Source organism: Anabrus simplex, chromosome 2 (genome assembly GCF_040414725.1).
Source record: "Anabrus simplex isolate iqAnaSimp1 chromosome 2, ASM4041472v1, whole genome shotgun sequence".
NCBI lineage: Eukaryota > Metazoa > Arthropoda > Insecta > Orthoptera > Tettigoniidae > Anabrus > Anabrus simplex.
Window position 1 is genome coordinate 650818051 of NC_090266.1, and position 12840 is coordinate 650830890.

Here is a 12840-nt window from a genome sequence, read left to right on the forward strand (position 1 = left end):
ATATTTGTGGGTTTTTTGTGAATTTATGTAAACATTTTTTGTAAAATCGCCATTGCAAAAACTAAGACATTTTCGAAGAAGTCAATGAAACATTTGTGTTTTTTTTTTTGTGAATTTATTTAAAAACATTGAAATTTTTAGGACTTGTTATTTAACCCGTAGAGAGCCAGACAACGATATATCGTTGTTTCGTATATACGCGTAAAGTGCCAACCACGATATATCATTGTTTGGATAGCGCGCAATTCTATACGAGTTTGTACAACTTCAGCTGTCAGATTGCAACATTTTATGTGTCCAGTCCGTAGAGAATTGTCATTAGATTTTAACTACGTCACTAGATAGTGCGTAAATTCATTCGTTATCATGCATTGAATTTCTAAAGTCCGTGTTCATCTACGACGTATGATCTCCGTGCCGCGTGAGTAAAATGGCGACTAGCAGGAAAAGTTATTTTGTTAACAATAACGAACTGGCTGTATATCTTAATAATTTGTAGTAAAGAAGGGAATGATGAAGACTCAGATACAGAGTTTACTCCTCCAACAAGTGAGGAAGGGGAAAGTGAAAATGTAATTTGGAGTGATAACGGCGAGTTTTCTGTAAACACTCAACCATCTGCTCATTGCCCGAGTGTAAACATTGAAAGTGGTAATGACCATCTGAGTGACAGTACTGACGATGACAGCTGTAACAATACCCAACAGCAAAAATTTCATGTTTTCCGTGAAATTCAATTAGGTCAAGATGCAAAATACCAACCCTCACGTGATTATTATGATACTCCTGGCCCGAGACATGCCCCTTCGTCAGACGCAAACCTATAGCGTATTTTTATTTTATTTTTCACGGCTCAGTTATGGAGCCTCATAACTACAGAGACAAACAGATATGAGAAATCATATCTTGTCACCACATGCCAGAGCACAGCAGTGGCGCCCTGTTACATTGATTGAAATGAAGGCTTTCATTGCTGTTTTGTTGGAAATGGGTATAACTAGAGGGCCGAGCATATTTTCTTATTGGGTAAAAAAACTCCCGTTATATTCCATGGTTTGGAAATAGGTTCTCAAGAAACAGATTCCAATTGATCTTGAGATTCTTTCATCTTGTGAACAATGATAATCTATCACCATCTGGTCACCCTGACTACAACCCATGTGCCAGGTTCGATCCCATTGTTGGCCATGCCAATTGTATATTACGATACCACTGTACATAACTCTTAAAATACTCAAGATAAAAGTGTGAAACTCTAAATGTTTATTCATCTGAAATAGGACATTGCAAAGAAGTCACCAATATATATCGTTGAGTTAAATTTTCTGGGGTTTTTTTTTTTCTGTTTTGTTTCTGATTTTTAAATTTTGATGTTTTAAAAAAAGTGTTTGGAAAATATTTTTTTTCAAAATAACCAAGGGAATTTTAGTGTTTTAATTTAGTTCAGCAATAAGAGTGTATTCTTGTTAACATTCAATAAAAATTTCAAGTCATAGTTATAAGATTTGTGAACTATTTAGTCCAGAGAGTGAGAACCTGCAAAATTCTCTAAATCTGTCTGGCACTCTTGGCATACTGTGAGAACCCGGGCCTGGCACTAAGAAGGTTAATCATTATGGGTGTTGGAAGAAAGACGTTTATTTTGGCATTGGAGATCTCATGTAGTGTGCTTGTTGTAACTTGTAATCTGTTAAATCTGTTTTGTGTCACCCTGTATTTGCCACGTGGAGGCTTTGATAACAAAATCACTGCATTTCGCAATCAAAACCTCTAGAATGTGTTGCCCATATAAGGGTAAATTGTTTTAAATGGTCGGAATAATGACTTTCTTCATTGGCAAAAATTTCGGGTCTAATTGTAGTAAGCTTTCCTGATTGGCTGTTTGTGTGTTTCTCAGTTTCCGGCCTTTGGCTCCTTGGTAGGAGCAGGGCTCTGGTCCGCGTCTTTGGTTTTCGTACGTCCTCACGGTCAGACGCACTTCGAGTGTGGTCTTGTCAGCGGCTCCAGTCACCTCTGGGTAAGCACGTTTCCTTTTCTTGAATTTTAACACGTAAATTTATTTGCTTCGGAGTTTACCTTAGGCCCTGGTTTTCGTCGTTTTATTTTGTAATGCCTTAGCTCGTCAGCTAGGCATATCCTTTCTTTTGGAGGCAATTCCCTTTTATTAACCTTTTTAATTGTGTAATGTAAAATTTAATTTTCCATCCGGGGTTGCCTCCCGTAGTCCTGCGTCAATTTAGTGTACGCCTTTTGAGTTATGCGTCTCTTGCGGATGCGCATTAGGAGGACAGCGACTTTAAAGGCCTATGCATTAAATTTGAAATTCCTTTGTCATTTTCCTTGTAAATTATATGTAATAATCTGTAAAACTCCTTTTCTATTGGTTTTCTATTGCCTTGTAAGATGGTTGTAATTATTTTTATATTCCCTGTTAAATTTTGCTTGTGGATTTCATTGCAAAAGTTGTGCTCACTTTCTTAAATGTAATCTTAATATTTTATTACAATTTTGGTTTTCTGAAGAACCATCGATAGGAACCTCGTGGTTCGATTCACCTTTGTTTTTCTTTATTGATCATGTTATCTTTTTCAAATTTCTGTTACCGAACTATGTTAAAATATCTTTGTTAGTAAATGCAGACTGAAGGGTAACTGCTTGAAAGTCTTTTTCCCTTCAACGTCATATAAGAACACATCCTCAATTCCAATCCGCTTCCTACATCCTTTCTCTAGTTGTCATGTTGGTAATCCTGCTTATCTTTACTACTAGCCATGTGTATGTTCTCGAAACCTGCGATGTTATAATTGGTATCTTATAGGTTGACATATGTACCTTCAGGTTTGTTACTTTGATTATTACTTTATTACTTTGATTTATATGTGCTTAAATTTAATGTAACCCCACCCCCCTCAGATGTAACCCCTGCTTTGGCACTGGTCACATTAAATTTAAGCACATATAAATCAATGTAATGAAGTAATAATCAAAGTAACAAACCTGAAGGAACATATGTCAACCTATAAGATACCAATTATAACATCGCAGGTTTCGAGAACATACACATGGCTAGTAGTAAAGATAAGTAGGATTACCAACATGACAACTAGAGGAAGTATGTAGGAAGCCGACTGGAATCCCTAAGAGGACGTGATCTTATGTGACGTTGTAGGGAAAAAGACGTGCAAGCGGTTACCCTTCAGTCTGCATTTACTAAAAAATAAAGAAATTTTAACATAGTTGGATAACAGAAATTAAAAAAAGTAACATGATCAATAAAGAAAAACAAAGGTGAATTGAACCACGAGGTTCCTATCGATGGTTCTTCAGAAAACCAAAATTGTAATAAAATATTAAGATTACATTTAAGAAAATGAGCACAACTTTTGCAATGAAATTCACAAGGAAAATTTAACAGGGAATATAAAAATAATTACAACCATCTTACAAGGCAATAGAAAAGGAGGTTTACAGTATATTACATATAATTTACAAGGAAAATGACAAAGGAATTCAAAATTTAATGCAGAGGCCTTTAGAGTTGCTGTCCTCCTAATACGCATCAGCGAGAGACGCATAACTCAAAAGGCGTACACTAAATTGACGCAGGACTACGGGAGGCAACCCCGGATGGAAAATTAAATTTTACATTACACAATTAAAAAGGTCAATGAAAGGGAATTGCCTGCAAAAGAAAGGATACGCCTAGCTGACAAGCTAAGGCATTACAAAACAAAATGGCGAAAACCAGGGTCTAAGGTAAACTCCGAAGCAAATAAATTTACATGTTAAAATTCAAGAAAAGGAAACGTGCTTACCCAGAGGTGACTGGAGCCGCTGACGGGACCACATCGAAGTGTGTCCGACCGTGAGGACGTACGAAAACCAAAGACGTGGACCAGAGCCCTGCTCCTACCGAGGAGCCAAAGGCCGGAAATTGAGAAACACACAAACAGCCAATCAGGGAAGCTTACTACGATTAGACCCGAAATTTTTGCCATTGAAAAAGGTCGTTATTCCAGCCAATTAAAACAATTTACCCTTATATAGCAACACATTCTAGAGGTTTCGATTGCGAAATGCAGCGATTTAATTATCAAAGCCTCCACGTGGCTAATACCGGGTGATACAAAAGGTTGTTTAACAGATTGCAAGTAAAAACAAGCACACTACATGAGATCTCCAATACCAAAATAAATGTCTTTCTTCCAACACCCATAATAATTAAATAAATATGATTAAATTTCTTTCTAATTAGTCCTGAAAATTTCAATATTTTTACATAAATTCACAAAAAAAACACAAATGTTTCATTGACTTCTTCGAAAATGTCTTAGTTTTTGCAATGGCGGTTTTACAAAAAATGTTTACATAAATTCATAGAAAGACACAAATATTTCATTGACTTCTTCAAAAATGTCTTAGTTTTTGCAATGGCAATTTTATAAAATTTTAGCATAGGACAAGAATTAAATGATCACATCCATGTTCTGAACTTGTCACCACTGGCGACAGTTTCATAAGTCAACCCCTCTGCAGTTTTCTCACATGCCCATATAGACCTCAGCTTTCCCCTACTGGCCATCCAATCATGAGTGGAAGATCCTCCTGCCATACCAAGACCATGCCTCGAACCTCTTCCGGGTGCCAAGACAATACCAACCAGGCCGCATCATCGGACTCTGGGCTGTTCTACATGACTCACAGAAACTTTCTGAGTTGTAAATAGCACTGTTTTCCCATCTGCTTGTACAAAACAAATTACTCATATCACATATAAAGACCCTCCAGCTTAAAATATTAAGAATAAATATACAAATGAGATAATAATACGAATAATGACAATAATATCTCTCACTTCTGAATACCATGCGAGGGTGTGATATATGTACTATCATATAATGGTTTTACCAACACACTTTTCTAATCTATGACACAGACTGTACCACTTCATAATAGTACTATACTTCAGAATCAGTAATTTCAGTGCACCAGATTTTTAGCCATCATAGAACTTGCACCATCTTTACGTACATCAATCAAATTTTTTGCTAAAAATTCATGTGAGATGCCACTAGAATTTATCAATTAAAAAGGGTATTCACTATACCCTCAGAAGAAGCAGATTTGAATTAGTGTATGGCAATTTAAAGAAAAATATTGTTTCACCACCAGTGAAATATGCATGGATATATGCCGGTACTATTAAAAGTATTTTTGATGATGTTGATTCAGCTATAATAACCGACAATTTAGAATTAGCTACAAATATTTCCTTGCATAATATTAACACAATTAATTATACTAGAGGCTGATGTGCGACTCTGCAGGCCTATACCCTTGTCCAGTTCACTGACTACCTGTAGATCCTTTAAATCAGGATATTTGTTATGTGAAATGCAATTTTTTGCTACACTGTATGCTGTACGGAAAACCTTATTGGTATCTGCATGCTGTTTACTGTGTTGTTGACCAATAAGAAGTTATAAGGTTAACTTTATCTGAGATTGTTCTGTTTGCCGTGGCTTTTTATGATTAAAATATTTTCTTCTCCTTTCTTGTCCATAATGCATAACCTCAGTGTTTTTCTATTCTTTTGAAATATAGAGCTCTGATTCTCTTTCAACACCAAAAAATTTCCAGTCCCTTTGAACAACCATACAACAAATTTTCTGATCTTCAATAACTAGCAAAGGGTAAGCATTCAAGAAGATTTCTGATTGTTGAGCAGTCCTGTATTTTGGATGTGAAGGCAAACTTTCACTTACAGATGCGCACTAGTAGAACTACTACTGGCATCTCAACTTAAATCACTTACAATAACCATGCAGCTATCATCTCCCAAGTTATTTTTTTGCAAGTAGATTCTCCATATTCCTTACAGTCGATCCATTCGTTAAAATAATCGAACTAGGTCTTCTTCATCTTCGTGAAAAAGACATTCACTGTTTAATAAAGTTAACTTTTTATATACTTTATAAACTTGGCCAAGACTCAAGACTTCCAGAAGCAAAAACTGACCCAAGCAGGATCAAGGAATAAAACAAAAAGAAAGAAAGAAACAATACTACTGAAAATGTCTAGTAATTCTTTCTGTTAATTTAAAAATTAAAAGTAGTGCCAAGTTTAAAAATTTGAGGTAGGTAATATTCAATATCACACATTCCAGAGATTGATGAAACAGTGTAAGTAGAAATACAGTTGGCAGTAGTGATTTGTTACAGAAGGGCCTTTGAAATACTGTGGGAAATTTAAAATATTAAAGTGCTATAAAACAAAGAAACTTAAAACAATTTAAAGAGGAATAGGTTTCAGACTACATTCCGTTTTTCCAGATGTTTCAGACTCCGTTCCGGCACCACTGCATCCCTGCACCTAATCCTAGTGTGGGCAAGAATTTCTATACTGCAGGCCAACAAACTCACTAAGTTATTTCAGTCTCTCCACTCGGACAGTGAAAGTATGGGAAAACCGTGTGTCTAGTAGTTCATTGAAGATAGCAGGGAATTTGGAAGGATGTAAGCAACACAACCAAGACCAATAATTCACCTTTCCAATTTTTCCTTTAATTTGAGGTACACATGATTGTGTTTCTCAACTTCGTAATCATCCAAAATGTGTGTTTCTATTGTGTGCTGGCAAAGAAAAAAAATTCTGTTGCAAACCATGCTCTACCATTACTTTAACTACACACAATGTCAGATCACTGCTATCTTGGTACAATGTTCCACTGCATCATTTGCTTTTGTAAGAATATTTACCTCATTATTAGTTAGAAAACTCTATAAGATTGGGAACATTTTTTGCGACCATGGTTTGATGAATAAGTAGGGTAACATACGAAGATGTTCTTTGATGTTGTATCAGTTCCTCTCGTGACCTGTTGGAGATTACTTTGTTTACTCTTGCTTTGCATTTGGTTCGTGCACAAGAAGACTTAGGGTCGTAAAATGATTCCATGGGGCCTGAAGTACATTATATTATTGATTTGAGTTTAAATGTTTAACCATACGAAATGGAATGTTCCTTCTGCCAAAGTGATCTGCAGTTCCCCAGCTTTGAGTAAAACAAATCTTTAAAAAACCCATATGTTTTGGAAGAACTTGTCTGACAATAAGCAGTCAATGCATTTTTGAGTTTCTGTGTGGCACAGTGTTCACTGATTGATGTTCATCTGCCACTTGCAGTACTGAATGAAGAATTGTATACGACATGCAGTGCCACGGGGTCATTTGCACTGTATCAAAGGAATCTAAAACTATTACAGTTATTGACTGCTATGTTTCGAATAATTAAATGAAACAATAACAACAATCGACTTTTAAAAAATCCATAATGAACTACTTACTCTTTCTTTGTTTAATATCTGGACATTTGTAAGAGATATTTACTACTACTACTGCTGCTACTTTTACAGGTGTTACATGGGGATATTGAGGAAGCTATTTGTGTTCACGCTCTATATTACTCAATATGGAAACTGTATGGTGTTCTTCCTGAGCGATGGAATTGGCAACGTCTTTCTGCTGAGGTTGCTTTCTATCCCCTCCGACCAGAGTTGGTAGAATCAACATACCTCCTGTATCAGGTGAGTTTCCCGATTTGCTTTTGTCAATGAAATGTTTAAGATGTTGTTCTTTTTGTAAATTTTGGTAATTGTGTTCAGATAGTTCTTTCAAGTGGTGATAGTGTTAATTCTTTGGGCCTTTACATACGAATGTTTCCATGTTGTCGTTGTTGACTGTGAGAAATGGCTCATGCGTGGTCGGATGTTGCCGCTTTGTCGTTACCATATAATGCAACGAGAAGAATACTTCCCCTTTTCAGACGAACGCTTTCTCAACCACACGTGGACCACTGTTGCCGCCTGTAGCCAATCCCGTCCATTGACCACAGCCCGATTGCAGCGCTTTCCTTTTCACACGGGCGACATGTTAGCCACAGCTTGGCGACAGGTTCCTGCTGGCAGTTATGATGTTGATATGGCCCTCCTCATCAAAGTATCTTTCCCTAAAATAATTGGTCCAATTTCCTGTAGTAGCTCATTGACATTCTGAAGAACTGGAGAAACTTCTCTGGATGATTGCTAAGTTTGTGATATAAAGAATGAAACTGCCCAAACTGTAGCCAGGCTTCTACAATTGGATGTAACCACATTCACCCCGTTTTTCTCCTTCTTTTTCTGTGCCATCGCATGAGCAAAAAAAGTACAGCCAGAATTCATACTGTGAATGACCGAAGTTCCAGTTGCAGAACAAAATTATTCAATATGCGGTGAGGTTGGCTGGACCACATTGTGATGTTGGCCTAGCCACAAAATGTAGTCAAACTGAACTGCAGAAATGGTCGGGCCAGAGTCAAAGAAGCATATTTTTGTAGTCTACAGTGACGACAGGAAAACACCTGTGTGTAAGGGCCTTTCAGTTGGTGATTGTGTACCTTATATGATGACACACACTTAAGAGAGAAAGTATTTTACTTTTACTAATAAATCTGAGAGAAAATGTATACTATACAAGAAGGGTGGCATATGTGCTATATACAGAGTGCCAAAGAAAGCATATCATTTCTTTTTCATGTTTTTATTTACCTGAAACCTTGTTTTGTATTGATTATGCAACACACATTGTTGGCTGTGCCTTGAACACATTATTTATGTCATCAAAGGTCAGTGTTCAGTTCATTTTAGAATATTTTGACATTATTTAGAAAGCTGAAAATATTTGCATTTTCACTGATTAGAATGACAGGGACACTGGCTATCTTAATTCACAAACTTGCAACTGAACATTCTCTTGTTGTCACTGACCACTTCCCTCACACTAGTATTGTGTGCTTCCGCCCTTGGCAACTATGTGAGACTGCATACACCATGGCATGCTACCCACAAAGTCCGGAATCTTTTCTGGGGTATTCACATCCACTCCTCCAATAGTGCTGGTCTCATTTCATTCAGGTTGTTAACATTTTGACGTGTACATTTTTCCCAAGCATATTCCATGCTGTTGGTATTTAGTAGTATGGAGACCTGGGCTATGTGCTGCCAGTTCAGGGTTTGTATCCTGACATCATGAAGAAATTTGAACTCGCAACAAGCCATATGGGAGTGGGCGTTATCATGTTTGTCTGAAGTTTCCGCCAACAAATGGAGCAAAGGAGATTACAAGATCTGTTAACACCACCTTAATGTATCAGTGTTTGTTCAGAGCACATCCGTCTTGGTAACAAGTTCTCTTCGCATCTCAAAGCTGATAACTCCAAACCATGAGGGGAGCAACCTAATCATACTTTTGGAGATATTACAGGATGAATATCAGTTCCCTGTCCTGCTTCGTACTTTCTCTGTATCATCAGGTGATTGGAGACAAAATCACTACTGACTTGTGAAGAGCACTGTTGGCTACTGTTCCATAGTCCAGTTCATTATTGATCTGCAAATCGTAATCATGCTGCTTCGTGCTGGAAAGTAGGCTGCATGCCAGTTGTGGATTATCTTGACCTCAAATTGGCTTCTAGAAGTCTTCATCTTACAGTCTGTTCACTTACAATGATGTTTCTTACTGCCTGAAAATAATTTCTGGCCTAGTCTGCGGTAGTGTGGCAATCTCGCAAGACCAGAAGGACCAGGAAACTGTCATCACTGGCAGTTGGAGACCTCCGATGGCTTGATGCTTGTTTCTGATAGATAACGGGTTCACAGTATAGTATCAAAGCATGCTGGACACTTCCAAATGATTCTCCTATCATTTTTATGGTATAACAAATGCTTCGTCCTTGCTTGACTAACACAATAGCTCTCACAGCATCCTCTCGGCTAAGGCACCTTTAATCTTAAAAATGTGAATGAAAACTGAAGAATTTTTGTTACTCATGATAAAAAATTTACTATGTATTGATAATCCACCAACAGCTTCAATCTGGCATCGCAAAAGCTTTTATAATATTAAAAGTATTTATTGCCTGCAGGTTCAATAAAATCATTTCCCTATTATTAGGGTTGAAATGCGACTTATTAAATGGGAGTTAGTAATCTCTCCGATTGTTTTTTAAATACTTGTTTCTTAGCTTATAAAACATCACTGAACTCTGAAAACCGTAAAAGTAGTTAGTGGGACGTAAAACAAAATAACATTCTTATTATTAAATCCTCCCTGAAGAAACTGCCTCTCTTTGTTGATTCTTTTTTTTTTCAGATTCAGTTGTTACCAATGACAATTTTTACAATGTCTGCCAGTGTGTATATATATATCATCCATCTTTAATTATGTATAGTTTGTTGGCAGCTCTTGTAGATCACTGTGTATATAATTAATGTCTCCTTCTTGGAGTGTGTTTATTAATGGACTGCTTCATGTTATTAGTTTAATATTGAAGATTTCCTCATTCATTCTGTATAATTGTTAGTCTACAATCATCTCTGATATTAATATCTTTCATTTGAAGACATTACTAACTCTGGTGCCAATATGCCATGCTTAATCTTCTTTTGCTATTTAGTTATCTTTGTGGTAGACTTTACTATTAGCTGTAATGTAGTAATTTTCCACTTTGATATATGTACCTTTATTTAAATATCGTAAATACAGGTTATTGTCTTGAAGTAGTCACTGTATGATTCATTGCCTTCAGTCATGATGTAATTTCTGATATAAGCAGGCTAACGCATACTTACATGTTATAAATCTCATTTTTGGTCCGTATTGAAAATTTATAGTTCAAAAACAATAAACGTGATCTTTAATCCACCTAATCAATACATTAATTTCCACTTATAGTGGTTACATAAACATACTATCAGTTAAATGAGACATGTTTCGCCCTCAATTCAGGGCATTTTCAGCCTAAAAACAAACTTCAAGAGTACACCTTATATTAATATCGAAGCTAAAAGTTTAGCCAGTTACTAAAATTCAGTGTATAAAAATGTGAGAAATGATACATTATACAAACATGTTGATGGAAACACTGTCAATGATTAAACCATACAAATATTTTGTCAGAGACTAAAACTTATTCTGTTACAAAATTTCTCATTAAAACGGTTCATTAAAAAAATCTTAGTGGAAAAACAGTGTGACAATGATATAATGCCAACGACATGAGGGCGTGACAAACAAGCATAAAAACAACATCTTCAAGAACGCTGATGAAATCGTGAGCATAATGTGAAACTGAAGCATCAGTTGAATTATTGCAGAAGGGGCCTTTAGCACCGGTAGGCAATAAAATTGACTGAGACCATGTCAGGAAGTGTCAGTAGATATTGGAAAATGTTCTCTGTAAGAGAAGGAAAGGAAAGATTAAGAAGTTGAACACAAGGCGATAAATCTGTTTACGATGTTAGGAACAGATGAGGACTTACATGTTTGTTGAAAGCTGTTATTTGCTATCTACTGTTGCGTTGGTAGCCGCCCTTCTGTTGGCTCTGACTCTTGTGTTATAACTGTGCTGTAGAGGCGATAGTGAACTCGGAGGGGAATGAATAGGGGAGCGTGGAAGGGAGGAGAGGATGGGTGGAGTCAACTGTGATGAGGCTGACAAAGCGGCGGAGTTATCTGTTTTGCTGGAAGTAGGCCTAATATCCGTAGGTATGGGTGGAGCACTAGAGTATGTAGAATTAAATATATTAGGTATTCTAAACTTATTTGAACTAACTGTCTTTACTAATTTTGGCGTTAATTCATGTAACATGCTTTTTCTGTCCATGTCATCATTAAAATTCTGTTCCTTATTATATGTCTGGTCTAAATAAATATATAAACTTTCTAATTCATAGCAAATATATATTCTCTCTTCCAACACATCTTGCCTTGATTCTATTTTGCCTAACTTTTCTACCCTCTTTTCCATTTTGTCCAATCTTTCTTCCACTTCCACTTTGTGATCCTTCAGTTCCTTACTTACACTTGAAAATCTCTCTTCTATCTTCCCAGTAAGCAGTTCTGCTAAATTTTGCACCTCCTGCTGATTCTCAGTCTCTTTACTAAACTCTTTCCCTTGACTTATAATTTGCCCACTTAATTCCTTCCCCTGACTACTAATTTTACCATTTAAATCGTCCCTTAATTCCTTGATATTTCCCCCGATTCCTCCTCCTGCATACTAATATCATCTCTTAATTTCTTGATATTTTCCTGTGAACTCCTCCCTAATTCCTTCATCTGTTCTAATAACAGTTTCATAAGATCATTATTACCCCCATCTCCCTTTGAACTTCTTCACTACTATTTCCCTTATTTTCTCCTACAACAATACCACACACTGTTCTGTGAGACATATTCTCCACCTGCCTACTAGTTCCCTGTCCTCCTTTCATTGCTGCAGATTCAGAAACAGTTTTCTCAAATGCTTATCTCTGATCACTATCTACACTTTGTGCACTTGTGGTTAAACTTTTAGTTGTACTACTTTCACCCTACACTCTGCTGTACACTTCTACACCTTAATTTCAATCATCAATCAATCAATACTGATCTGCATTTAGGGCAGTCGCCCAGGTGGCAGATTCCCTATCTGTTGCTTTCCTAGCCTTTTCCGAAATGATTTCAAAGAAATTGGAAATTTATTGAACATCTCCCTTGGTAAGTTATTCCAATCCCTAACTCCCCTTCCTATAAATGAATATTTGCCCCAGTTTGTCCTCTTGAATTCCAACTTTATCTTCATATCGTGATCTTTCCTACTTTTATAAACGCCATTCAAACCTATTCGTCTACTAATGTCATTCCACGCCATCTCTCCGCTGACAGCTCGGAACATACCACTTAGTCGAGCAGCTCTTCTTCTTTCTCTCAATTCTTCCCAACCCAAACATTGCAACATTTTTGTAACGCTACTCTTTTG

The 12840-nt window shown here is 36.7% G+C and overlaps 1 protein-coding gene across 1 annotated transcript in view; it reads left to right on the forward strand.

Annotated features, from left to right (window-relative positions):
* Positions 1 to 12840, forward strand: part of LOC136864312 (ER degradation-enhancing alpha-mannosidase-like protein 1) — a 305977-nt gene that overhangs the window by 189536 nt on the left and 103601 nt on the right. Inside the window, exon 7 of the mRNA XM_067141129.2 lies at positions 7415 to 7585. Within this exon, the coding sequence (XP_066997230.2) occupies positions 7415 to 7585 (171 nt within the window). The remainder of the gene's footprint in view (positions 1 to 7414; positions 7586 to 12840) is intronic.